The sequence below is a fragment of the Hippocampus comes genome, unplaced genomic scaffold, assembly GCF_001891065.2.
Source record: "Hippocampus comes isolate QL1 unplaced genomic scaffold, H_comes_QL1_v1.1 scaffold260, whole genome shotgun sequence".
In the NCBI taxonomy this organism is placed as follows: domain Eukaryota; kingdom Metazoa; phylum Chordata; class Actinopteri; order Syngnathiformes; family Syngnathidae; genus Hippocampus; species Hippocampus comes.
This window is the reverse complement of record NW_017805378.1, coordinates 412,070-439,921: the sequence shown is the minus strand read 5'-3', so window position 1 is coordinate 439,921 and position 27,852 is coordinate 412,070. Positions and strand designations below refer to the sequence as shown.

Below are 27,852 nucleotides of genomic sequence, written 5' to 3'. Positions count from 1 at the left end.
CACACACACACATATACATACATACATACATACAAGTCACTTGGCAAGTCACATGGCACTTGGAGAGCCAAGTATGTTTTTGAAGAGGTACTTGGTGTAAATAGTTTGAGAACCACTGGGTTAGAGAGGAGGAGGGGAGGACGGAGAGGCAGGAACACCTGAAACATGTTCAAAGTGTGTGCAAACAAAGTCCCTATGACAAAGTGATATTTACAGAGGGGGCTGGCAGGAGGGGCGTTTGTGTGTCTGAAATGTCAGCACTGCTCCTGGCGCATCCTTCCGGGACCTTTGAGCTCAACGCAAAAGGTCTAGCGAGTACGCAACGATGCATGTGCTTTGTCCAGCCCCGAGGGGAATAGATCATGTAGCTCATTAGCTGCGTCAGCTGCTGCCTCAATTGATGGCGCTGTCGGACCTTAACCCCATTACAGAGAAGCGCTTTCCTCGGCGAGTGGAGGCGGGGCGGACAGGCAGCACATTCAACCCGCCTCCCCGAACACTCATTAGACCTCCACCTGGGTGCACCTGTTTTGCATGACAGTGTGTCACGAGAAAAAGCTCTGCAGGAGCCTGATAATGATCCTGAACATTTGAATCGGATGTGTTGCAGGAGGGAAAAATGAAAAACATGCAGGAAAGCAGCCCTGCGCTTAAACCGCTTTTTATACTACCCTACAAGACACAAATATGGCTTGGAAATAAAATCCTGACCGGCATCCGACTTTCTGTCACTCACAGCTAATGTTTGCGACGAGGAGATGCTCCTGTGCCAGAACGGCGGGACGTGCTACCAGAACCAGAAATGCGCCTGCGCCCCCGAGTTCAAGGGGGTGCTGTGCCAACAGTCGCGCTGCGAGGCGGGCAAGGACTGCAACGGCGCCACCGCGTGGCAGCCCTCCACCACCGCCTTGCTGCTTTGCACTCTGCTCGCCTGCCTGCTCGCCATGCCGCCGCCCCACTGAGCCGCCGCCTGCACACAACCCACGATTGTCTATACACCACTATTGAAAAGTTTGAGATATTTGGATTCAGGGTGGAAATTCAGGACAAACCTAAAATGCACAAGAAACTTTAGAGGTGACTTAGTTTGACCTTCTCTAAAATGACCATAACTGCAATAAGTTTGGTTTGACACTCCTGGCTTAGAGTGTCAGAGTGTGTCATCTGCAGGTTGCAAAAGTGATCCAGAAAGGCTGCAAGAGTTGCAGAAAAATGCACAGAGTATTATAATAGCATTACCATCATTGTAATTTAAAAAAAAAAAGAATTGCACTACAAGAACAGCCAATGTTTGAAGTAATGCAGCACGACAGTCAGTGAGACACTAAATAGCAACAAAGTAAAAGAAAAAAAGTACCAAAAGAGGCAATTTAGCTTAATGCTAACACGTAATGAAATGCCCATTGATGGGCTCACAAATAGCATCAGTCACGCCATGATAATTCTTTTAGCAACAAATACTTGAAGCAAACAGTGACGCAACATATCAACAGATGACATAACAATACTTGCACGCATAAATTCTTTATCCTCTACGAATAACTCATACTTTTACAGCTTACCAAGCAATTGTGAGCATCTTCATGAATATATGTTTTTCTGTATTATACTGCACCCAAGTGGTCATGGTGCATACACCACAGTGTCCAGTGAAATGAACCAAAAAAAATGTGTCAAAAAATGTTTCGTTCTTTAAATATTAAATTATGTCATGACTGTATACCGTCGGTCATAACTTGGGTCAGCTCGGGTCAAAATAAGTTCAGCTGTGAAGGTTCAATTGCATTTTAGGTTCATTCTGAAATTTCACCAAAGCGGAACTTTTTGGTGAATTGCGTGTACACGAGTATGTGTGACCGCAGCACTCACTAAACACACGCACACACACTCACAAGGACACACAAGCCCACTAAGACACACCTCACAGGACTGATGGAGTGTGTGTGCTCAGGTGCCCGATGGACAAAAACATGACAATGAAAAAAACGAAAGCAAAAGAGACACAGGTGGAAAAAAAAAAAAGAATAATATATATTGCATATAATCATACCAACCACTGTTCCCTTTATTCCTGAGCAGGAGCAATGTGCATTAAACCAAAAAAAAAAAATAGCAGAATCACCTAAATCATCACTATTTCACTTGAAAATGGAATGGCTGTCAACGCGAGGTTTTTGTTTGTTTTTTAGGGGGGCTTGCGAAGAGGCAAGCCGAGACCAGCGCGGTCCACCACGAGAACCAGGCTTCATTTTTTGCCAAGAACAAAACACAAAAAAAAAAAACCACAGACTTGTACTCTTTCTGCTGCATTTTGTGTTCCAACCATATCTTAAGTCCATGTATCTAATGTGCCCACTTAACTGTTCGCTGAGATTCTACATATATTATGATATTATATCATAGCCAACGGGTTACGGCAGATAGATTTAGTCACAGTATTACGGTTGCTGTGAGAATGAGTGATTGCCACCACACTTTAGCCAGACTTAATCTTCGCACAGTATACGGGAAGAAGTGTCAACCAGAGCGAGAATGAATAATATATGGCATTATTTGAATATTTTTTGTAGAAATTATTTTTCCTTTCAGGTTACAATAAATTATGGAGGGAAAAAAAAAAAGAAGTGACGTTTGCAACAATCTGGGTGAGCATTTTATTACATCCATGTGGAAGTTTTGCAGTAAATGAGTGGTATTTGCCTTCTTTCTTTCTTCTTTCTTTTTGTTACCGGTTTGACACTAGCACATTCAGAAGCACACTCCTTGTTTGACAATCACAAAAAAAGCAAAGTGGAAGGAGAGGAAGGCATTGTCTCATTCCCTGACAACCACGTCACTCACCAGGCCTGGCCCACCTTTTCATCCCATACCGACTCAGTCACAGATTCAACAGTATAACATGAGCATGGCACCTCACATGCACGATATTGTAGTTCATGATGAAAAAAATCATTTTTATCCGATTAGTCAATTAATTGATGGGCTAATTGGTTGAATGCTGAATTCTATGACTTTTCCATAGCTTCATTAGCGTTCACGTCTGTGCAAGCATTGTTGTTATTTTGGCTATTTTTATTTATTTTTTGTCATTGTTGTTTGTTTATAACACAACAAGACGTTATGAATCCTGAAAAACAAACATTTTGGTCAGGTCACAATTTTATCAAAATTCACATGCACATTTCTACTTATGTCCACTTCAACCGGTAAAAATATCAAAACAATTGCCACCATATTTGGGATTTTATTGGCGTTTGGCCTTTTTTCTCCCCATAGACGTTCACTACAGAGAAACATCTAAAAATACCTCACTGTTAGAAAACTACAACCAATCACCACTAAACATCATGTGCACATGCCCATATTCATTTTTGAAAATATCAAAACAACTGTGCCAATATTTTGGATTTTGTGGGAATTATGTGTTTTCCACCCCATTAAAAAAACACCTAACATCATCTGATGCAAGAAAACTGCTAACAATATTTACTAAAATCAATGTGGACATCTCCAACTATACCCACATCAATCTCTGAAAATATTAGAACAATCGCACTAATATTTTGGATTTTATGGACATTAACATTTACCTCTCCATTGGTGCTCACTACAGCTTAAGGTCGCAAAACGCTCAATGTCCATAAAATCCAAAAATATTAAGGCAATAGTTTTGTTAGGCTGTGTTCTGAGATTGGGGTGGGCAAAGGTAGATGGGTGCATGTGAAGTTTGGTGAAGACTGGTCATTTTCTAACATTAAACCACGTTGAGATTTTTCTGGAGAGTAAACATTTATGGGGAGGAAAGGGCTTAATGCTCATAAAATCTCAAATACTGTGGTGATTGTTTTTATATTTTCAGAGATTTAAGTGGGCACAGGCATAGATGTGCATGTGAAGTTTGGTGACGATTTATAGCACTATTCTGACATTAAGCACCGTCAAGATTTTTGTTTGTTTTTTGTTTTGTTTTACACAGACATGAAGGGCAGAGAATAGCTCCTGAAAACGAGAGTGACTTTTATGTTGTTTTTGTTTACAAATTTTCAACAACTGGTCGAGTGGCCTGGCCTGACATGGAACTTGTGCATGTCTGACTTTCAGTGGCATTTGTGTTGTCATAAAGGTGAACATTTCCCCATCGGCGTCAAGTCTGTAAATATTCCAAAATGCGGCTTAATTCGTGATCAACCAGAATGCTGTAACGCCTCAAACAAAGCACATACAAGCCGTTAATACATTGTTAAACGGCACACGAGCGAGACGTCAAGTGAATTAATTGAAAGTGTCAAACGACCCGGCGCCTCGAGACAAAAGCTGTGACTAATAGACAAAAACTGTGACTAATAGTCGACCAACTGTTTGTCGCCACAATAAAAAGGAATTATCAGATCATCACATCACGGTGCCAAATGCAATTTACGATGTCTACTTGCGATAACCCTTGAAATTGATTGGTGGCAATGGGTTGCTTGGGCCTCGGAAGAATAGGGAATTCCACCAACCTGCTTCCTGAAGGGCTTTTCCACAACCACCGAAGGACGTCAAATATGTTTTGTTTTTTTTTCCTGAACGCAGCTCCGAAGAAAGTCATCTCCAACTTAATCCAAGTGACGTTTCGCTCAATTTGTACTGCTTGAAGTACAGTGATCGGTTCTTCGTCGGGGATGTGGTCCAGACCTCGCCACAATGCGTGAAATCTGCAATATAAATGTTTGTTCTCACCCCCTTACTGTCAAGAAATGCAAGGCTACTGTAAAAGACGAACCTCAGAAAATTAAATAATCAAGAAAAGTACTGTACAGCTACCTGAATAAATCTACTTAGGTACACTAACAAGTGTTTCTAGTTTACCTCCAAGCACTGACAATTTTCTTGCCACTATTTTTACTCATTATTGCTTTGTTGTTGTGTAAAGTACCTTCAGAAGCGCTAGTTAAAGTAAATTAAATGCAGTATTACCGGTATTAAGTACTTAGGTGACATCACCAACAGGAGCAGGAAAGTGTTTTTTTTGTCCAAGATTTGGCGGTCGTCACTTGCTTCCGGGTCGAACCAACTTGTCCAATTGAAGCTCCTCCCCCAGCAAGCTAGTTAGCGAGCTAGCTGTCCATCCGGTATAAACAGCGACAAATCACTCTGATGCCGTCCCACTCTTTGAAAAAAAAAACGGGACGAGACAAATGATGCCATACAGAAACGTTTGCACCTAAGTTCAATTGTTTTGGAGCAGTCGCTCCCACAATAACTAAGCCACCAAGTGAGACGAAGCCAATTTGTTCATTTCCTGGTTAACGCATATGGCAATGCAAAATGGCTTCCAGTTTACAGAATTAAATTACTCCATATGTACAGTACGCTATACTGTACTCCCCCCATTAACCCCCCACTTTTTGGTCTGATATCAGATGTGGCCCTTTGCTCCTTTTTTTCCATATATGTTTTCAAGCCCCTTATTTATTGCACTGGGTGGTTCATATCTGAGCATAACCAGTAGCATAATTACATGTAGCAACCCCTCAAAGTGATGTATTTTTTAAAACATAGTTGTGCTCTTTGTTGGAAGTACCCTCTGACCACATACCAAATCTTGAAGTAAGATGTTGCTTTTTCTAAAGCACAAAAACAACAACCATTAAACCCACAGCCGGTGTCAACATGTTACAGGCAAATTTGAGGCGTCGCCTGTGAAAAAAATGACTGATGTAAGCTGCACTCGTACACCCACATGTATGAATATTTCATGCGCAGGCTGAGCTGATGCTGCAGTGCTGTGAAAAATCATATGCATATTCCTCCAGTTGGCGTCAAAGGTTCGCCAACATTCAGTCAGTACGTAACGGCTGCGCTATTTGGCGAGCCTCTCTTCTCCACTCGAGGTGTCGGAAGGAAAATTGCAAAATTTCCGGTTCATTTCCACGGGAAGTTAAAATGGAGAACTTTGGAAATAATTCAAGTTGGAAACTTTCCATGTAGGGATTTTTGAAAATTACTCTTATTTTTTTTTCTCAAAGTGGCTTTTAGTGTTCGGAATTCAAGCCACAAAATCCACTTTAGAAGTTGGCAACTTAGCAAGAGTTGTGATGCATCTAACTTTAGAAATATTATTGTACACTGCACGTATTGTACCTCAAAGTCACTGGATGGTTGTTTTTAGAAATCTTTCGTTGAGTTTTTATCAGACAACACGTGATTTTTTTAAAAAAAATCTTGCACCCAAGAAACACACAAAATGTTTAAAAAAAACATACAAAAAAAACGAACTAACAATCCCACTCCATTGGATTCTGAAAACTAGTCAAATTAACAAAATTTAGTTAAGTGTCTGATTAGAATGTGAGGTGGTTAGTCCATGACGGGATTAAAAATGAGGTCATGACATGGAAGGTCAACACAACCTGAAAAAAGGAGCGGCAGAAGTTGGACGGTTAGCTTCAGGTGCCATATTTGGACGTCCCCTTGGGACAGGTGACCCCTTATTATCATCCTCATTAGGATGATGGGACAGGCGTGGAACTTGGCCTTCCTATTTGTACACAACAACTCAATAGACCTTCGTTACTATTCTGGGTTGCTGGCACAACTCCAAAGTGCTCGGTGACAAAGGCTGTCAGAAGTTAGTTTGTGACAGGATAAAAAAAAACAAAAAATGAAAACAGAATGAAGGCAACATGAAGGACAACAAAAAAGTGGCACGGGGAATATTTTATTTCCCCTCAATAAAAAGAGCATTGCCAAGGGAAGGAAGTCGAGTTTATGAACAGAGAACTAAGGACATTTAAGGACTGTGCAGAGTAAACATCCTCAGCAGTGACATTCTTGCTGTCAACGTCACCTGAATAGCGGCTGAGATTTGGTTTTCTTCCTCGCGCGTGCCAGCCCGAACATGAAGAAACCGTCTGAAACAAAGAAGCCGCCTTCTCTTCGGGGAAAGCCAACAAAGGGGTTGTGCAACATAGACGGAATACCGTATCCTGGGTAATGCGTTGCAAGGGGTGACATTACAGTAACTTGTCCGTGATCCTGGCATTTCCCAGGACCCCATTTGTTGTTGGAACAAGCCTAGAATGACTCACATCCAATTACTTCTCAGTGTCGTCCTTAGAAAACACCATGTAATGGCAAAATCCTCAAAAACTGCTTTAAGTGTACAGTGGTGTCTTGAGATGATAGTGTAACAAGAGTCACATGCAGATATTCTTTATCCTCTCTAAAAACTACTGGCATTTTCCAAGTTTTGCTACACGCCCAAAGTCGAGATACATGAGTAAAAAGCTTCACGAGATTTCTCCAACTATCCGAGACTTTAGATGTGCAAAAGGCTTCCGAGGTTAAGCGGAAAAAAAAAAAAAACAGCAGGCGGGCATTTAAAATTTCTGATTGATTGGAGCGCTTTTGAACATTGCTAAAGAGCCACGAGGGGCACGTATATGTAATACACCCCAGTTAAGATGTCTCAAACTAATGAGAAATGTCAAATCCACTTCAGATGGATTCAGATTCAAAAAAATCCACAATTTTCAAAGAACACATGTTTAGACACCCCACACACTTTCAACACTCATTAAAACGCACATAAAATTGTTAAAACTCAAAATGTTCAATGGATTCACGTAATTTGTCAAATTAATATCTAATAGCATAATGCGAACAAAAGGAGACCCCCCCCCCGCCTCCTAAAATGGCTTGTAGAAATTAGCATATGGTAGATGTTATGGCAATTATAAACCTTCCAACAACTGTGGTGAAACACAGAGCAGAAACGCATACAAGCAATGCATGAAAAAAAAACAATGTTTATATATTTAAACACCAAATTGTCCAACCAAACTATATGATTCCATCTAACAAATACCCACTATCTTAATGCCAACTAATAAACTTATCGTCTCACAATAAACATCAATAATCATGGCCAAAGATGTATACTATAAAATTAACCAACAGCCATTGCTTTCTGTAGGCATAATAAACAGGATCGAAGAGGATTTAACATTCAATAATCTCCAGAAAATGCTAGGCTGTGTTGAAATATATCCTGTTTTGATATTCTTCTTCTTTAAAATCTACAGTGTCAAACAAAATAATGCAACATCTATAGTGGTCAATGTCAAGTGAAATTACACCTAAACCAAATGAAGGCAGAACCAAATCGTTTTAAACGGTACAAAAATGTCCGCGGAATAGCACACGCGTGACCATGGGACCCACGATGGAGGGCGGGGTTTACTGTCCTCTATTTTTAGGATTCTAATAAATGTTCCTGTTTTATCTACCCAACAGTACCATCTTACTGGACAGAGTGTATGCTGCATGGTATTTGTCGTGTGTGTGTGTGTGTGTGTGTGTGTGTGTGTGTGTGTGTGTGTGTGTGTGTGTGTCGCGGAAATAGAGGATAACAAGGTTACTTGTGTAATCTGAGCGCCTCGCCAGCAGGCCGCCTCCGGGGCGCCTAAGAGCGCCATCTGCAAGCAGGTCTGCTTTGCCGTTTGTCCCCACTGACTGCGAGGGCATGTTGGACCAGACTTCTGCATCTCAGGATGCTAAATTATGAGCGTATGGCATTTTTATACGGAGGTGGAGGGATCCAGTGAAGGGAGACCCTTTTTTTAAATCTAAATATAGAGTAAAGATTTCTGTCACTTTTTTTTTTTTTTTTTTGCTTCAGTTCAATGTGTGCTGAACCTTCTGGTGTACATACCTCGGCCACTTGGGGGCAGTATAATAGATACATACGGCTGTATGTAATGATGGTCACAGCTCCTCAGTAAGATGCAATTATTATTTTGGGTGGTTTTTGGGAGGAGATTCTGATTATATGCCTCAGTACTATTCAGAGAAAAGACAAAAACCAAACAAAAAAAAGCATAGGACAATACAGAACAGATCATCTTGCAATTGAACGAGAAGACAGCTGCAAATTTTTGACCAGTACTGTAAAGGTGTTTTCCAACATGCTGTCTTTTAGGCCCTCATTACATCGAGAAAACTTTCACAGTTATAATCCCAGACAACAAGAATCCTTTCTAAAATGTTCTCACATAGCTCATTAATACCTCCGCCAGCATTTGTTGTATTCCCGCTCGCTGGAGGTCGATTCAGAGCTAGTAGGATTAGATCTGAAAATACGTTCACTCAACATTTCGGAAAGTTGATGAGGGGAAATAACTTTTGGAGGATTTCACATCAGTATCCCTAAATAACCTGTTTAGAACCGTCTATGTGATTTAAAAGAATTGTCAGATACGTTAGGAATTTTATACTTGTAATTTTCGCCATGTACGGCTTTCGGGTACTTACAACAGTACTGTTAAAATCCACACAAGGGATGGATTGTGTCTTTTTTTTTTTTTGCGATACCTCAGAGAACCTGAGATCAACAAATTTCTATCTTCCGCCGCTACATGCTCCAGTTTGTTTTGGGGAAATGTTGCGGTTGGTTTGTTCATCAGGAAGGCATTTATATTTATCAGGGGATTTTGATTCTTGAGCAGCGCCAGTGCAATAATCGCACAAATGTGAACCGAGGCCTAATGCAAAATTGATGAGGGGCGAACTTGTTTTTTTTTTTTTTTTTTATTCCATGAATATGATCAAGGAAAGCTGGTGGTGCAGAAAGAAACAATTACAGGACTGAACAAAAAGGATCCACCCAACCATGTGACCTTTTGCACGGAGGACAATGCTTCGTCAAAATGGATGCAACATGTGATCGCTATCGGCCAATAGGTCAAGAAAGGGAACACAGCAATTTTTTATTACATTTTTTAATCAGAGATGCAAGTACACTTTTTTACATTATTCCAAATCTTCCCTTGTTTTTTTTTTCACTAGCACATCAGGTTTTAATAATTATGGTAATCATATAAGAACAATAATATATGTAATGTATTTCATAATATTTATGGATTATTGGTTAGGCTCAGCAACAGGCGGATTTCTTTTCCTGAAACGTCTTTAAATAATGGTAACATCTGTATAAGCTTTTATAGGCCAAACGTAGAAAAAATGAAAATGTCGCAAATATCTGATGTGCATTTTTTTAAATCAGTGTCAAAAATGTGTTTAAGGGCATATCAAACAGACTCTTCTTAAATTATGTTGACCAGTGTAATCATTCAAAATCCAACAATATATAGTATGTTTTTATAGTAGTCGCCAAAAATAGTGAAAGATGTGAGTACTGAGGAATATTTTCATGAGTATTTAAATATGCCTGTTTTAACAAGGTTCAATGCTAATCAAAAAGACCTGTACTTGCTAAAAAAAAAAAATTCTGCCTTTCAACAATGCAACTGGACTGTTTTTTTCCTGAAAATGTTTAAAAATGACATTGGCAATTATGCCTTTGGGTTAACAATTTTTTTCTTCCAAGTGTGTGTGTTATGATTTCTCTTTCTCGATGTTTTTTTTTTTTTAATCGCGGGTGTATCTGGAACGTGCCCTCGCAACAATCGCAGTAAATGGACTTTAAATATTTGTTGCGTTTTTCTTTCTTTTTTTTTCAGAAAACAGTCAAAAGTGACTTCGCGGCCCGAAGGTATGCCTCCTGACATACGGGAGTTCCTAGTAAACGAATCAAAACGCCCCAAAAAGTACAGATGCATCAGGAAAGGAGCTATACTGCCACCTAGGGGTTGCTTGACGGGACTGCTGTAATTAATAGGTGTTCCGAGTGGTTCCACACAAAAACAAGGGCAAGTACAAAACACTTGTGTCGTCCACAATTAAACGCATGTTCACTGGATGGCATAAGGTTCAATTAAACCGTTGCCAGTCATTGTGTTCAATTCAACATGCCCACATTTCATACTAAGTAGATTTGTGAGTACACTGAGATGAGATCATGCTTATTCCAGGAAGTAGAATCCATTTTTTGGTGACATTTTTGGTTTGGTGGTATGCCATGGCATTCCAATTTCCAGTTCTTGTGATTCGAGCTGCTTCTGCACTCCTATTTATGTACAGTACAAGTTAGTCCCCTCGCAGCCTGTGTTGGGTTCGACATCAAATCGCTGCTTTGAGGCCATCAAATGTTGTTTAGGGGTCCAAGGCAAACCCAGTCTTGGGGAACTCCACATTTTTGTACTGCAAACATTTTCAATATTCTCATCAAGTGAAGCGTGTCAATTTCCTGCAATTTTTTCAGAGGATTCTTATCAAGCAAGTAAATCATCAACATTTTTCCAGTTATTGTAAAAGGATGAATGGTTATTTAATAACGTTTACTATTTGGACAGCTCACAAACGACTGATGAAAAAAATAATTTGTAACTCTCCACTTCATCCTTGGCTGACACCGACTCTATTTCAAATGTGACACCGGAAACATAACTTTGTACGTAAACACGTTTATTCAGCCTGATATAGAATACACAAGAAAAAAAATATAGATAATTCGACTTCCCTTTTTGATTCTCATGATATGACACTTTAATCGCCAGTGGTCATGAATTTCCAGGGAATTCCACATCATCACATGCTACGACCAACCTTCTTTACGGATTTGTATTCATATTTTCCCTTTCTTCAAAAATGATAAAAACAAGAAAAAGTACTCCTGCAGTCAAGATTCATGCACTCCTGAAAAAGACATGGAATGTTGTCTCGGAATTGTAAAAAAACAACAACAAAAAGCAAAAGTCAAATCTGAACAAGGAAATGATCATAAAAAAAAAAAGATTAAAAAAAAAAAAGTCCCAGAATTCTTCTCCCAGGTTGCTACGACGTGAATGAGGCATTAAAAAAAAAAAAAAAAAAAACACCTTGGTCCAAAAATGACCAATAATTTTTCGTAAACGTGGATTTACATACAAATGTTCATTAAGGGTAAAATTGAAAAAAAAATGAACTGCACAGATTGGTAATTTGACAAAGAAACAATAGGGAATGAACAGGAATTTAATTGAACGCACTGTAATTACGATTTTTGCATCCGCTTAACTTCACGTAACCTGTGTTCTTTCTTAACGTCCAACTTGAGTTTACGCCACCGCTGCGGGCAGGCACAAAACTCCGTCGCAAACTGAGCACGCACCGCTGAAGTTGTGTAACAATGACAATCATAGATGGGACTGAGAAAACCGATGAAAAGGACTGGGGATGTCTTAACATTTAACTTAATGATCATTAATTAGTTGCTTCCTTTTTGTTTTTGTTTTTTTTTTTAACCAAAGTGCATTTTTTTTCTCATGATCAATCAAAAAATGTCTTCAAGGTTAAGGAAAAAGTCAGGCCGTGTCAGAATATGGAGAAGGTAAAAAAAAATCATGCTGCAATGACAGTGTAACAATTGTTGCGAAGGAAAACCTCCATTTCAGCTCCTGGGAGAACGGTGGCCCATCAACGTGCGTTAAGTTCAAGTATTTCATCTATCGTTTAAATACTTGGCCTCTTGCACGGTGTGGCATGCACGGAGGAGCTGTACAAAGGACGAAGTGTGTGTGTGCGTGTGTGTGTGTGTGTGTGTGTGTGTGTGTGTGTGTGTGTGTGTGTGTGTCGACAAGCAGGGTGTGTGTACAAGCTCACTGCCACCGCCACGCCGCCTTTTTTTTTCTACTCGGCAACCCGAGTCCAGAAGTCCTCCAGTGTTTTTCTGTAAAATACGTGTGAGGGGTTCACTGGAGTTTTGTTCCGAGCTTTCGTTGTCTGTTCCTGAAACACGCGACAAAGGAGAAAACATTAAAAAAAAAATTTTGGCGGTGTTGCAGTGGTTGTGGTGAGCTTTACCTGGCCTCCGAGCGCGTCACAGTGTACTCGAACCACAAGATGTTGGGAATCAGGCTGGTGTCGCGCACCAGGAAGTATTCTGACACAGGCCTGCCAATGGTTTAAAACAAAAAAGTACGTTTGTGGACATGACCTGAAAATGTTCAATTATTAATATAAAAAAAAATGTAAATATCTTCCAAAATTAGGGCTGCAGCTATGGAATTAAAAACCAAAATGTTTGCTTTATTCAATTAAAAATTGTATTTATGACATGTAGGTATTGTTATCCACTTGGGGTCACCATCCACACATTCTACTGTAGTTTCTGTGACAGAGTGTGTCTGGTTTTAAATGGCGAATGGTGAGTGATGTGGGTGTCAGCCCTTGAGAGTGAGCAGTTCGCTGTTAACCAACTAATCCATTGGGACACCGCTCGTGAGAAATGTCTCAGTGGTCTTACCATGCTGCTATTTTGGGGAACAACGGGGTGAGCAGCTCCTGCGTGATGAAGAACCAGACCACGCCGATGGCGCTGCCTGCCACGCCACCGTAAAACACCTGCCTCCACGTGTGGTACAGCAGGTACACCCTGGAAACCACAAACCGATAAGCTACAAATAAACGCGGCAAAAACAAAAGCGGAGCCGAGGCGCGCACACGGATGTTGTGCAATTTGAAAAATAAGTGCGGGGGGTGGGCACACCTGCTGTAGGAGACGGAGAGGGCCACGCCCAGGAGGACGATGGACAGGACATGTCTCCACAGAAGGTCCACACAACGAGCGTTGTTGGTCTGATGCATTCTGAGGGCACGACGTAAGATAGTCTGAGTCGGAACCAGGCAATGCAATACATGCAGTTCATATGAAAAGTCCACACACCCTTGTTGAAATACCAGAACACATCCGCCACCATTTAAAATCCCCCCGATTATCTTCAAATAAATACGCTTGCTGAATTTCATTTTTACTTACCCACTTGAAAACCTTTTTTTTGGATTGCATTGCATTGCAGAGGTTACAGGCCACAACGGTGGGGTGGTTATATAATGATATACCTAGGCCGCGTTTTATTTATGTCACAAAAACCTAGGATTTGTACAGGGGTGTGTCGACTTTTTCGAACCACACATTTGTGTCACACGTACCTTAAATAAAGAAAAAGAAAGAAGTAAACGACAAAGAACCAGATGAGCTGGGAATGACTGGACGGCATTCCGTAGTCGGTGTTCAGCGTGGAGTGAGCCCCTGCCCACAAATGACAATGTCACTCACTAGGCCTCATTTCGGCCGGCATCAAAGAATTCACTCTGGCTTTTGAGGTCTTTTTTTTTGTCTTTGTGGCATCTTTTGTCCTTTGTTCTCTTAAAACTTGCTTGCAGGTTACATGAACTGCCATCTTCAAGGTAACGTGTTTTATGTATGGGTGTGTTATGTTTGTGTTGCATGGCATTAGTAGCTCCTTTGATGTGATACTAAAAGGTGGCAGTAGTTTTCTGTACCTGCACAGGGCCGCGGCTCTCTGAATATGTGCTTGAGCATCCAGTTCACGCCCTCGTTGAGGGTGAGCCCACTGAAGAAGGAAATCTGCGGAGACAGGCTGTTAACGCTAGCCGGTTATAGTATCGGGGAGCTTGGTTTATCGCAGAGGAGATGTTACAGACCCCACCCGCGATAACAGAAAATCCACAATATAGACAAATCACTTTTTTTTTTTAATTATGAACAGCTTTACCCCTCCCATATACTTTAAACACATTTAAACTTATTGAAACAGATGATAGAATGTCATCAGCCAAATAAATCAACCTTGATCTGGCAAAAGTTCACTGCAACATACAAAAACAGTTCACATGGGCACCAAAGCGCTTGTGACTCCCACCTACCGTGTGCAGCTCTCGTTTAAACATGATGAGCGTCACAAAGCCCACAAGGATGGCAATGGGCAGCAGACTGATGTAGGCAAGCAGGTGTCCTGTCAGGTCATCTGAAACAATAAGACAGGACAATAAGACGCTGTAAGTCAAGGTACCACTGCACGGTGATTAGGGAGTAGGGAAGGTAGCAGTGGCTGGATTTGGAATTGTTCACTTATTCTCCATTTCCAAGTCATGATATGGGGATTTTTAGTGGCTATTTTTTAGGAGTTATCTAGGGCCACCATAGAAAAAGTTAAATACAACATTTTAGGGAGTGATTCTTTCACTTGCTATGTTTGGAGTCATTCGCTTATTCTGTATATCCCCTAATCAGCATTTCGTGATTTCTTTAGTTAATTATCTTTAAAAAGAATAAAGAAAAAAAGGAATAACACACATACTGGATACTGACTCAATTACAAATTCACCCACGACTTTTTTTTTTTTTTTTTGCACTGAGCTTACTTTTGGGGAAACACTATCACAGCGCATTAGTTCTTTTTTTTAAAAAATGTTCAATTGTCAATCTTTGAAACATGCTGTTCATTGGGGTTGGTGCTAGTAATGCTAACAGTATCAGGCCAGTAAGCTTAGCGTCTGTGTTAGCAACACTCCACAAAGAAACAGTTTACTCACACGAAACAACACTTTGACTTTCATTTTTCGCAGTATATTAAATGTGTGAGTAGCTCGGGGCGTGCGGTGTGTATTGATTTCGGGAATAGGAAATAAATGCCGATATCAACTCATCCAACAAGCTAAGTCACTAGCCTTCATTGTGCCCATTGACGCCGAGTGCGCATGCGCTTTGTCTCACAATTTAGCAGCCCTGGTAACGTTCTGCGCTTCACCGCGTCGCACAATTTGGCAAACCTGCTTTGACTGCTCGTTTCCATTCAAGGAGGACGAGACACAAAAAGATGCGACACCGTCAACCGAGCGTCGGTGGTCAGGAACAAAAACGTCAAGTCGACTTACCCTCTGCGAACTCGACGTGTGTTAGCGATATGGATCGCCACCGAGGCGGCGCCGAGCACTGCTCTTCCAACGCCATCTTACCCGGACACAACCACCGGGCAATCACGAGACACGCCCATCCCGCAAGGCCAACCAATGGCGAGCCGTGAAAGAGCTTGGCGCCAACCAATCATACGGTGAGGCGAGCGGAAGTCCATAGAGAAGTTATTGAATGAATAAGTTAAAAAGATAAACACGAGTATAATATTTAGTTAAATAATCTGAATAGTGTTATAGTATTTTTAATAAACAAAAATAACATTTAATACAGAGAATCAACATCCATTTACACTTTTTACAGGCATTGGAAAGAAAGAATAAAAAAAAGGCATGGCAGGACAACGACATTTTTTTTCCCTCCGTGTTTTGGCAGTTACAAATCATCAGCATAAGATAAAATGTGATGAGGTTAATTTTGTGGACTATAAATATATATGAACGAATTTACCATGCAAGACACAGAAAAACGAATCTCGGTCACTTTTGTGTGGAACTTTACCCCTTTCTTATGCATATTAAACTTACTCAAACATGGCCCAGTCCATTGAAAATCGTATTGCACACGTGGACAAAAGCTATAAATAAAAGGGAAAGCAGAAAAATCACAACCATAAAGCCAGGTTAAGTCTTCATATAATTTTGTGGGAAAAATAATATCTCTTATGTACAATGTTTATCACATCTTAATCACAATTAACATATGGCATGATTAAAGGCCATGGAAGCCCACCTCTCGAGCTTCAAACCCATGCCTCCACTATGACAATGACTACTGCGCTAAAGGGACCGGCTAAATGAGGTTTTACTGACATAAAAGCCGCATTGCAGCTATCATCCATCAGAGAATCGTTTAACTTTGTTTTCCCTTATGAATTCAACCTCAACCTGTACACTTTCACCTGTAAAGGTTTCAGTGCATTTTAGGTTCATCTTAAAACTTCCCTCAAATATCCTCAATTTTGTGTGCGTACGGTTTAAGCATTTGAAATGCTTTGGCTTTCTCTGAGGGTTTTACTTATAATTGCATTTTGTGCTGCACGATGGCCAGCAGACTACAGCAGAAGAACATATGGTGCGGATTGCACTCTCACAGTTCAGACTGGAATAAATAGCTGCAGTTCAACAAGAATCAAGTAGAATTAACGGAAAAATGTCATCCTTGGAAATGAGTAAATATTTACTGTAAAATGCACAAACAAGCAGCAATCGGTTGTGTGATATATACGTATAGGTGACGTTTGAGCAGCTGCCGGTCCAGCATGAGACGCGTCCTTAGTTCCATGATGGACTTCTTGATAGTAGCTGATAACCTGATGAGTGAGTAGGAGGAATGAGAATGCTACCCCCACACAGTTTAGTGGGGTCCCTGCATGTCGCCGGGCGGGCCCCCATTGAGCTCCTGGAGCCCGTCGATGCCCAGGTAGCCCAGCAGGATATCGCTGCGGCGGTGCGAGAGTTTTAGGATGTCCTCGGCCAGGCACTGTGCTGACGTGAAGCGCACCTTGTCGTGGTCGAACATGTCTTTGAGGTACTGCACGATTTGTTGCTGCAGATGGCGGCAGAGGAGAAGACACACTGTTAAGGCCCTTTCACTGAAAATCTCTCAGTAAAATACCATTTATCTACGCTCAATAATGTATCTCTGTTCATCTGTATATTAAAAAATAAAGAAATAAAACAAAAACACCCCACCCACCCACACGCACTGAGAAGTACTCACCTTGAAAATAGTACACACTTCGCTCAAGTGCTGCCTGGGGCCCAAAAACCCAAAAGCTAAAACCGGGCTCACGTGCTCCGATATGGCATAGAAGTGGGCGATAAAGCCATCGGGAACCATAAGAAGGCGTCTTTTTGCCTTTAACACCGACCAGCAAGCTGTCGCTAGAGCCTGAAACAAAAAACAAAAACTTTTAAAAAAAAACAAACGGAATTGTACTACGCCTGTGTGAATCACAAACTCACCGTTTCTTTAAAGCTGTCTGAGAGCCATCGGTTCCTCAACACGGCCACCACGGACGAGGGCGGGTTCTCGAGGTCTTCGAAGGCGTCCATCAGAATGAAGTCCAGTACGATATCGAAAAAGCTCATGCACACCACCTTTAAAATAAATATGCATTCATGCCGCAGTGATTCCCAAAGTGCGGTACCGCTAGTTCAGGGGTCACCGATCTGGTGCCCGTGGGCTGTCTCGATCTATATACTGTCCACTGATTGGACTAAGCGCAATCTAAGGGATGACCACAACATGCCTAAGAAACTCACCCCGCGGCCCTGCAGCTCCATCTTGGTGACAGCCCACGTCTCCTCTCGCTGAGTATACAGCAGCATGTCCTCATAGCTCTCCAGGAACGCTTTAGGACTCTGAGCAAAAATATCATATCACCATTATTGAGCGCAAAGAAAAAAAAAAACGCATAGTCTAAGTGTTTCCCCATTTTATCATAGATTTTCAAGCTTTTTTTTTGGGGTAGGGTTTACCTGACAGTAAACAGAAAAGCCTGATCGTCGGGCCCCAACAAATCTTGTGTAAAAGTCACTGTGCCCACACAGCAGAAAGAACATGTCTGTGCGTACTGTCGTGAGGTCTGTTTGTTATGTGTTGCGGCTCCGTGTGTGTTAAGTAGCAGTTGTTTGAAGGTTGTAATTAACGGTAACCAGAGATGGGCATTCCATCTGTATGCCTATTTTGGAATGGAGGACGAGAAGTTTTTTTAAAAAGGACGTCCCTTTAGTCGTCCCTAGCGCTTTAAAAGGATGAGGATGGAGGACGATTATTATATGAATAATGAGAGAGGGACTATGACGAGATGTTCCCCAGTTTGCGGACGTACCGGCACAAGAGTGTAAAGTGCCCATTTCGGACTGTAATATCCAACACAACATATGTTCGATCTCGATGTTGCAGATTTTCTTGTATTGTGGGTGGTTCTGGATCGCAACCCTCATAATAAATGCAGGTTCACTGTCGTGTACTCGGAGTACAGCGCTTCACCTTATTCGCCTTCACCATTAAGCCGGCAATCATTTGCTTGCCCGTCTCCATGAAGAAAGTGCGGTGCGTCTCGTCCAGTAACAGCACCTAAGCGACAAATGTGAGGAGAGGATTCACTCCAAAAGACTTTTTTGTGTGAGTGTTGTTAATGTCACTACGGGGGGGGACGACAACAGCAGTTACTTTCGATTTATGCTCATGAGTAGTTTCACCTTATTTTTACTTTTATTACACAGCTGTTTCCCTTCTCTTTGTATCCATGAGCACTTTTAACTTTTATCACAAGGCAGTTTACCTTCTTTTTGTACTTCCGCATTACGTACTCTTTGTGACATGTATGAATTTGTATTCATGAGTAGTTTCACTCTTCTTTCTCTACAGGAATGATGGTTGGGAAGGTGCAAACCCACCTGGAATGCCTGTCTCACACAGTGCAGCTTGGCCAGGAAGTCTTGGTCACCATAACATTCAAGTAGTTCAGTCCTGGCAAGAATTAAAAAAAACACACACACAAAATCAAAAAAATAAATTAAAAAAAAAAACCTAGAGAATATAATTTGTGTGAATGCTAAAAAGCTGAAGCTGCACTGAATTTCTGCAGAATTGAACTGAATTGCTGAAATATAGACTGTGAGACTTTAAAGGAATGGTTTAGGAAAAAAAAGAAACATAAGTGGATAATGGCAAGCCTATTCCTTTCTCTTCAGAATTCACACAATAACACTGATCTTTTGAAGAGGAAAATGCAAATAAATGGTGTCATTTTTTTTTTTTGTGCCTCCTTAAGTACCTCAGTGACCTGTAGGCCACCCGTTCCTCCCTGACGCGAGCCAAAGCTTCCTCGTAGAGAGCGGCAGGCTTTAGGAGCTGGTAGGGGTCTTGTATTGAAATGCAATCAAGCATCTACACCCGCAAAATACACATCAAATATCACAAAGCGCATTCATGTTGCGGTCGGCATCGTGAGTACGTCCAATGAAACGGAGCTGACCTCTGTGGCGGAGAAGAAGGAGTCCTCGGATGACACAGTGGCAGCATCGTCGTCCGGCAGCACGGGGAAACTCTCCAGCGGGGGTAAGATAAGCGTGCCCTCGCTTTCTACCGTGGGGATATGACAGCACATTTATGTACAATACATGAAACAATAACTTGTTTAAAAAAAAACCAAAACATTATCATGACCAAAAAGGCCACCAAAGAGATATATAAATGTAAAGTTTGGAACCCTATGTACGATTTGACATTATAATTGTAAAGAGCAACAATCAAGGTGAATTTTCAGATCTGGAAGAGTCTACCCAATGTACCTGAAATGACTAAAATGACTATATTAACGCATCCTCAATTCCTGAAATCAAGTTGGCTGTATTTCGCCTTCTATCTGCGCTTTGTCTTGAGGACTTGATGTCGCCTTTCCCTCCGTCACCGCTTATGTGTCGATTTATCTCTTGCCCTTTCTGTTTATCTTACTCAGCCTGTCTCTATCTCATTGTTGCTCTCGCTGTCTTTCTCTGGACATCTTAAAAGGGGCTGTGCAGGTAGGAACCATCCGAAATGTTAATTTAGCAAACCCTTTCAACCCCATCATGTGTTTAATTTGTGCAACAATCTTGGATCTTCAGTCTGGTTTTTGTTTTTTTTTTGGGTGTCCTACCAAAGTCAGCCAGCACACTCTCTGTGGGGATGCTGCCGCCGAAATCCTCCTGCAGGTGGTATGCACGGTGCAGCAGCGTCTCCAGCTTGTCGGCAAACATTTTGTTGTGAGCTTCCATCTGGATGAAACATTTGGCCCAACATCTTGAATAAAATGCCACAACCAAATAAATCGTTTGTTCCATCCTAATCTTATTTAACAGTGGGTCTAATTTCCAAAAGAATTGCCCCAAATTGGGTTTCCGCCCATGGCTGGGTGACGATGCAGAGCCGTTTTCAAGTGACGGCCAGGGAACACCGTATAAAACACTACCACTTAGAAACGCCCCTGTTATGTCAAAACCATTAGCTAAGCAGATCGGCATTGAGCTTTGTTGAAATTACAGATTAGCATTAGCCAACATCATTAGCTTCTGAAACATGGCACCTACTTGATTGCTCAGTGAAGCTAACAGTGTGGCAATATTTGTGTTTTTTGATTGACCGAGGCACCATTTCACACAGTGTAGTGCATGAAGTGCTGCATCCACAAGTGAAAACACTCCTATCGCTGTTACTTTCGGTAAGGCGACACCTTACCGTGGGGACATCCCCGCACGCTGCCCCTTGCACCGCCAAGCTGCTGTTGCTGGCACTCAGGTTTCTGCGGACGTGGCGTGCATGCAGCGCCTGCTCCCATTTTCGGAGGGCCTCCTCGAACAGCTCCATGCCTGACAAATAATTGTGCTAAGTCAGCATTTGTGTTGCAGCTTGTTGCACAGGCATAAATTGGCTATACTTATTGACCAAGTGGATTTTGGCAGCTTGGTGATTATCCATTCAAATCTTTATGCTTGCTTGCTTGATGACAAGTTAACCACACACAATTCATTTGCAGTCGGGACGCAGCGGGGTAAAACATCTATCTTTTGATTACTGACAGAAAGGATGACTTTACCCATTAAATAGAGATTCTCTGCATTGGCGTCCTCGACCGTAGCCGGCTCCCCCGCCGCAGTCTCCTCAGCCTCCCAGCGTGCCGGCGGGTTGATGGACTGATTTGGCGAGGTTGCGACTCGCATCTGTAGGCAGAGGACATACCAATGACGCACAGAAAGATAAAGGTATCGTGGATAAATCGAAAGCGATTATTATCAGGTGGTCTCTTTATGAGAGGCTGTCAAATACATAAGTAACTGTATGCATCGTTGATCAGGGGTGCATAAAGTACAACATGCGCTTAGCGCCTAACTGATCAAAACTTACCGATGCCAGGCTCTGCGAGGAGCTTGAATGTTTACTGGGCGCCAGGGAGGAGATACCGCTCAGTGTGTCGTTGCTGCGAGTACTGGGGCTTATCACCTGTCGGCCCGTCAGCGGAACTGCGCATAAAGTAATGAAGGGGGGGGGGACACGTCTGCTCAATACCTGCTCCATGCAACAATTCACATTGATCAGGGATGAGAATGGAAATTGGGAAAATAGTCAGATATAACGTACTCATCGACGGGAGAGATGTCCTTAATAGTTGGATGCTAATGCGCTGATCAAATACATCAAACGGATATAAGGAACATTAAGTGAGGTAAACGGGCACTCATGACAATATGTGCCGGGCCAATTTAGAGACAAATTCCTGACGGGTACGTTTACTAGTGCAGTTGTTAGCCACCTGAGAAGTTGTTTTTGTGTGATGTCATGATGAAAAGTACTATAGCAAGTATTCAACGTAGCCTTGCGACTTGCTAGCTACCTCTCTTTAACGACGACGGCCTCCCCGTCCTGAGCAGCACTTCGGGCATGCCCACTGGCACCTGGTCCTCCTTGGTCTGGACGGCCTGCTTCCTCTTCCTGCCGCGCCGCTTCAGTTGGTGGGCGGTGAGCGCCAACGCCACGCTGCCCAGCGCCGTGGCGAACAACACTTTCTTCAAGCTCGGGCTGAGTCTCAGCTGCGAGAAGATGGACTGTGAGGAAATGATCAGATATTACTAACGCTGCAGCTATCAAATACTTTTCGTTGTTCTACCAATTCTTCCACTGATCAGATAAGATTTTATTTGGCATGTGAGGTGCAGGTATTATTTGGTACACTTAAGGCTGCAATCTTGTTATTCCACTCTTGAGCAGATAAGGCTTCTAAAAGGCGGATTCTGGATTTTTTGCCATTTTGTTAGTCTAATAACATGAGTCATTCGTAACTGTTTTCAGAAAACTAGAAAAAAAAATTGGCAAGCACCTTGGTGTTTTTTTTTGTTAACAATAAATTAAAAATGACATCACCATATTCCCCAGAAATAAGGAATTGTCCTTAATTACAAGCCAGTACATACTGTTAAATACATTGTTTGATTTAAAGACCTACATACAGGCATATTACCCATAAGAAAAACATTTTTAAATCTAAAAAAGGGGTTTAGTAATGACCAATGTTGTCACCATCTTTACCTGGCCAAATGTGGAATAAAGGAACACAGGTATCTCTGCGACCGTCATGGCCAATGCCTGTGCAATGGACACACCCTCCGTTCTTCTCAAGGACATCTCCGGGTGAGGCGAGTGGCAACCGCTCTCCGAAGAAACGCCAAAAAGCCTTCACCTGAAGCACCTAGATGAGCCAAGCTCGGGGGATTTGGCTTTTACTGTCCCGTCATCTGTCGTGTTACCCTGTAAGGCAAAAATACACCAGCGCAAAGTCATCACCCTGTAAAGAAGGCAACCTCCCGCAGCTCCAGACAGGGTATTAACACAAGGGGAGGTAATTAAGGTTGCATTGACCGTTAAGCGGGGGAAAGGTCGCCAGAAAGCAGGTAATGTACTGAGAAAAAGAAAGAATAAACACTCTGGCCGTGTTCAGCACCATTCACTCAATTCCATAATCACCTATAGGGGGACGAAAAATACCTCTGTACGGATTTGAATGTACAATGAATCCACATACTGTATTTGCTAATCACGCTATACTGTACCACGAATTGGAAAAAATGTAATTGTATATAGATGCCACAAGATGGCGACAAAAGACTTAAAACAGAGACAACCATAAAGTGTCAACCCCATGTTTGTACCATGTACACCACCGTGAACTCATGCTACATAATCATTTGATGCAGTCGTTAAATCATTCACCACAAACCACCACTTCACATGGGGCTCATCAATAGTATCAGCGAAGATACGAGCACAAACTACCGTGACATTTTGCGTGGAGGGGAAAAAAATGCCCTTTAACACAAACGACATTAAGATATTACAGTACACTCACCTTTTATCATAATGGATTTTACATACAAGTTAGATGTACATATTCAGACTTCACACTAAATAAGTACATGTGTGACCATAATAAAACGATATTATTGTTATTTAACTTTACCTTTGTATCATTTGGGGAAGGGCTGGTGTGTCGTTAGATTTAATAACGATAATTGACTCAAAAAAAATGTTGGGGAAATACAATTTTTTTAAAAGAGAGATCATGTGCCTGGTATCCATTTTAAAATAGAAACCGTTATAACCACTGCCAAAATGTTAACAGCGATGCTGAGAGGCTGCAAAACTCAAGCTAGGCAGTTAAAAACCAACCACGTCTGTAGTCATCTTTACATTGTTTATCTTACAACCAAATAGATTTGGAGGAAAAACAAAACGGTTCAAAACGACCAGAAAAGTGGAGATTGCGGTAAGCGACATTAGCTAGCACTAGCTAGCCTACCTCACGTCTCCGGTCACCGAACATCACACCGGACATTTTAAGGCTTTTAAAGCTAAAAACAACACGGGATCCAATTATCATCTTAATAATGTTGACTAGAAAGGCATTTCTAAATACCGTGGGCATCCGAAGAGCAAAGGAAGGACATTCTCGTGTCACAGGCAGCGTAAAACCATCCCGCAGACAAATTTGTGTTCGTCGTGATACTGACAAGACTGACAGCCAATTGCGCGAGGGCACAGGGGGGTACTTCCGCACCATTGACCAATTGGATAAAGTAAACTTTAGTTATGTATTTATCCAATCCAATCAGGGGCGTCAGTATTGACTCACCACGCAAAGGTTCACATAACTCTACCGGAAGTAAATTTTGTTTGACACGTTACTGTACTGTAAAACACGATCAGTTTGTCACAAAAGGTGGGTATTTTTCAAAATAAAAGTATTGCACCAAACACGTGCTTTTTTGACATTTCAGTTTTCCTATACGCCACCAAAGCGTAACAATGGAATTTCAGGATTACAAATTTTCAAATATTCATCAGTAAATACCCCTAAAAAAGGAACATTTGGGGCGGCTTACTTTTGTCCTCTAGCTTTTGTTTTGCTGAGGAAAACACCTGCATTGACCGGAAGCTCTGCTGTCATGGAACCCTACAGAAGGACTAAAGGGAATGCGATGAGTCCCGCTCACCCACCGGGACCGGTCCCGGGACTTCTAAGGCCCTGACATGAAATATACGGTTAGAACGAGTGTCTTTGAATGCATCACGTGCACATCGTGCTCGTCGTGTTGTATGGTTAACTTTAATTGACGTATGTATTTGTGTTCGTGCACACACAGACGCTGCGTTGGCTTTGCGTGCTCAGCCTCCTAAGCCTGTCGGTCTTGTTGTGGTTCGGACATGTGATCAGCAGGTGGGACCATGCATTTCCGGCCACCGCCGCGGGGCTCAGGTACGGGCTCTGGGGGTACGTCCGGATCCGGCCAGACAGGGTGGAACAGGTGACATCTTTCAAACTTTTTACATTATACTGGACTGTGCAGGTTTGTGCAAACAGTGATGTCCATGACATCACTGTTTGCACAAACCGATGCAGGTATAGTCCGCGGTCCTCGCTTTACGTACGGTACACAGTTAACAAGTTTTCCCCCCAAAAAATTCTGTAATCATGACTTTACCACAGTGAGCTACCAGCTGGATAAGATGTGAGCACAGCCTGCACCCCTAAAAACTCTTATAATTCCTTCAAGTACTACTTTTGTCTAAATGAAACTCCCCAATTCATGTCAACACAATTCATGAATACCAAAACACTACCAGATGGTGGCAAAGGATTACTTTGGTGCAAAAGAAGCCCCTCAACTTACTTCAGTTTCGTTCCTTGGCACCTTGATTGCACAAGATGGTGGTAGAACAGCATCTTTGTATGAATTAACCCCCTCAACTTGCTTCAATGTAGTTCCATGGCACCAAGATCCCAAAATGTGATGGTGAAGTAATACATGTGTTTGAATAAAGCTCAAGAAGTCATGCCAATATAGTTTATTGGTACCAAGATTCCACAAGATGGTGATAAAGCACTACTTTTGTCTGAATGAAGCTCCTCAACTCATTTCAACATAGTTCCTTTGCACCGAGATGCCATGGGATGACGGCAAAGCACTACTTTTGTTTAGATGAAGCTCCACAACTCACTTACACAGAGTTAATTAGCACCAAGATACCCCAGGCTGGCGGCAAAGCACTTATTTCAGAATAAAGCTCCTCAACACAATCCAACATAGTCCAATGGTGCCAAGATACTCGTTTTCAAGCTGCGTTTCACAATATAGCTCCTGTTTTTTTGTGTTTGTTCCAGTTCCTGGACCTGCACTTCAACCAGTGCGCCCTGATCTCCAGTTCCGGCCAGATGCGCAACTCTGGCTTGGGCGCCGACATCGACCGAATCCCGTGCGTGATCCGCATGAACGATGCGCCCACGGTGGGCTACGAGGCCGACGTGGGTGGCCGCACAAGCGTGCGTGTGGTCTCTCACACCAGCGTGCCACGCCTGATCAAAGACCGGCACCGCTACTTTAGAGAGGGGGCTGACACGGCGTACGTCTTCTGGGGGCCTGACAAGAACATGAGGATGGACGGGAAGGGCACCGTCTTCAACGCTCTGCAGAGGATCGCCGCCCAGTATCCTGGCGCTAAACTCTACGCCATGACCCCGGAGAGGGTCCAGCTCTGTGATGACATCTTTCAGAATGAAACGGGGAAGAATCGGTACAGTCGGATTTTCAATTTCTGTGCAGCCAGGGTGTTGGTGGTTCGGCATTCGCGGATTAAAACTTAATTTGCTGCTCTTTTGAGCTAAAGCCTAAGCAATAAAAATGTATTTGCTGCCATCTTCTGGTATTTTGGTACCAAAGAGCTGTGTTGAAGTGAGTAGGGGAGTTTCAGTGAGACAAAAGTAGTCATTTGCTGCCATCTTGGTGCCAATAAATTCTGGTGAGGTGAGCTGATGAGCTTTGTGTTACTTTGCCGCCATCTTCAAGCATTTTAGTGCCAAGGCAGTATATTGAAGTGAGTTGAGGAGTTTTTGTTGAGACAAAAGTATTACTTTGTCGCCGTCACTGGGTACTTCGGTGCAAAGCCAATGTTCTGAAGTGAGTTGAGGAGTTTTATTAAGGGGCATCCTGGTACCAATGAACTATGTTGAGGTGAGTTGTGGAGCTTCACCAGACAAATGTAGCACTCTGCCGCCATTCGTTGGCATCTTGTGCCAATGAATTATGCAAAAGTAAATTGAGGAGATTCACTCAGACAACACAACCAACCAACCACCAATAATTCAAAATATTGGTAAAATGAATTGCTTTTCGAAAGGAAATTTAATAGGGTATGCCTTACCGTTATTGATGAAATGAAGTGAGAATGGGTTTTATATTTCTGGCTTTGCTTCTTGGAACTCTCCTTCAGATTCAAGTCTGGAGCGTACCTCAGCACTGGGTTCTTCACAATGATTTTGGCTCTGGAGATGTGCGAGCGCATCCAAGTTTACGGGATGATTAACGCCGACTACTGCAGGTCAGTCGCATTGCAAGACTTGTATGCAGTGTGACTCGCTACCACTCAACTTGCATGAAATGTGTTTGTCGTAGTGCAGATTACGGTATGCTCAAATAGATTTTTTCACAATTCTGTATACTTCATATTCATACTAAGGGCCCACCAGCAATTGAGTAAATTCCCACTAAATTTCACTTTATTCCCCCAAATTCTCACTCAAGGTTTCCAACTTTTATAATTCTTCAACTCTCACGAAGTATCTTATTTGATGTCCCGCCCCGCCCCCTGCGGTCAGACGGACCAATCGCAGTGCGGTGCTGTACCATTACTACGACCAGGTGGCGACAGACGAGTGCCTGATGTACAAGGTCCATGAACACAAGCGACGCGGTGGTCACCGCTTTATCACAGAGAAGGCCATCTATGCCAAGTGGGCTGCGCGCCACAAGATGGAGTTCACGCACCCCTCGTGGAATTTGTGAACCGGCTCCTGGAAAACGCCATCACTCGGATTTGGCTTTTTTGAATGAATGAAATAAAACCAGAATGGCTGAATTTGACCAAAGGTTATTTGAGGATTGGGTGGATATCCTTGATGTCCAGTTTAAGGTCCAGATACTAGTATGCTCTTTTGTCCCCACTTGTAGACAAATAGTTTGGGTGTATTTTTGTGCAGTGTTGAACTTGAGGATGTTTTTTTTTTAATTGACATGTTTTTGTTTTTAATTTTAATTTTTGAATGAATATACTTAAGGGTAGAAATTAAGATGCATTATATTTGTCTTATTTTTATTTTTGATTGAGAAATGGCA

At 42.1% G+C, this 27,852-nt stretch overlaps 5 protein-coding genes across 11 annotated transcripts in view; 2 read left to right on the top strand and 3 right to left on the bottom strand.

Moving 5' to 3' along the window:
* Window positions 1-2,700, top strand: part of ntng2b (netrin g2b) — a 64,780-nt gene extending 62,080 nt beyond the window's left edge. For all 3 annotated transcript variants that reach the window (XM_019872139.1, XM_019872138.1, XM_019872137.1), the window contains one exon: window positions 739-2,700. In XM_019872139.1, the coding sequence (XP_019727698.1) occupies window positions 739-962 (224 nt within the window). In that variant the 3' untranslated portion in view covers window positions 963-2,700. The remainder of the gene's footprint in view (window positions 1-738) is intronic.
* The window catches only part of rapgef1b (Rap guanine nucleotide exchange factor (GEF) 1b), a 158,244-nt gene extending 153,157 nt beyond the window's left edge, over window positions 1-5,087 (bottom strand). Inside the window, exons 1-2 of one of the 2 annotated variants that reach the window (XM_019872131.1) lie at window positions 4,960-5,087; window positions 4,503-4,697 (exon numbers count right to left, since the gene is read on the bottom strand). The gene's annotated coding sequence lies outside the window, so the exon portion shown is untranslated. Of the gene's footprint in view, window positions 1-4,502; window positions 4,858-4,959 lie in introns of those variants that run through there. The other variant, XM_019872130.1, reaches the window with a different exon arrangement.
* Window positions 5,088-11,137: 6,050 nt separating this feature from the next.
* On the bottom strand, window positions 11,138-15,731 carry dolpp1 (dolichyldiphosphatase 1). Its single transcript, XM_019872231.1, has 8 exons — window positions 15,604-15,731; window positions 14,593-14,693; window positions 14,209-14,293; window positions 13,855-13,954; window positions 13,412-13,510; window positions 13,169-13,297; window positions 12,727-12,816; window positions 11,138-12,651 (listed from the first exon to the last, which is right to left on the bottom strand). Exons 1-8 carry the CDS (start codon window positions 15,677-15,679, stop codon window positions 12,615-12,617), a joined length of 717 nt encoding a protein of 238 aa, XP_019727790.1. The 5' UTR covers window positions 15,680-15,731; the 3' UTR covers window positions 11,138-12,614.
* Window positions 15,732-15,868: 137 nt separating this feature from the next.
* Window positions 15,869-27,852, bottom strand: part of miga2 (mitoguardin 2) — an 18,034-nt gene continuing 6,050 nt past the window's right edge. Inside the window, exons 1-15 of one of the 3 annotated variants that reach the window (XM_019872190.1) lie at window positions 24,315-24,336; window positions 22,715-22,933; window positions 22,023-22,233; window positions 21,536-21,651; window positions 21,228-21,351; window positions 20,870-21,000; window positions 20,292-20,409; window positions 19,629-19,735; window positions 19,428-19,540; window positions 19,048-19,120; window positions 18,638-18,724; window positions 17,908-18,006; window positions 17,608-17,742; window positions 17,363-17,533; window positions 15,869-17,188 (exon numbers count right to left, since the gene is read on the bottom strand). In XM_019872190.1, the coding sequence (XP_019727749.1) occupies window positions 16,997-17,188; window positions 17,363-17,533; window positions 17,608-17,742; window positions 17,908-18,006; window positions 18,638-18,724; window positions 19,048-19,120; window positions 19,428-19,540; window positions 19,629-19,735; window positions 20,292-20,409; window positions 20,870-21,000; window positions 21,228-21,351; window positions 21,536-21,651; window positions 22,023-22,233; window positions 22,715-22,810 (1,773 nt within the window). In that variant the 5' untranslated portion in view covers window positions 22,811-22,933; window positions 24,315-24,336 and the 3' untranslated portion in view covers window positions 15,869-16,996. Of the gene's footprint in view, window positions 17,189-17,362; window positions 17,534-17,607; window positions 17,743-17,907; window positions 18,007-18,637; window positions 18,725-19,047; window positions 19,121-19,427; window positions 19,541-19,628; window positions 19,736-20,291; window positions 20,410-20,869; window positions 21,001-21,227; window positions 21,352-21,535; window positions 21,652-22,022; window positions 22,234-22,714; window positions 22,934-24,098; window positions 24,285-24,314; window positions 24,337-27,852 lie in introns of those variants that run through there. The other 2 variants (XM_019872189.1, XM_019872191.1) reach the window with 2 other exon arrangements.
* On the top strand, window positions 24,588-27,600 carry st6galnac4 (ST6 (alpha-N-acetyl-neuraminyl-2,3-beta-galactosyl-1,3)-N-acetylgalactosaminide alpha-2,6-sialyltransferase 4). 2 transcript variants are annotated; one of them, XM_019872202.1, is made up of 5 exons: window positions 24,588-24,724; window positions 24,826-24,987; window positions 25,845-26,254; window positions 26,951-27,058; window positions 27,262-27,510. In XM_019872202.1, exons 1-5 carry the CDS (start codon window positions 24,713-24,715, stop codon window positions 27,398-27,400), a joined length of 831 nt encoding a protein of 276 aa, XP_019727761.1. In that variant the 5' UTR covers window positions 24,588-24,712; the 3' UTR covers window positions 27,401-27,510. The 2 variants fall into 2 exon arrangements, with proteins under 2 accessions (XP_019727761.1, XP_019727760.1); XM_019872201.1 differs by having other exon boundaries at window positions 24,603-24,724; window positions 27,336-27,600.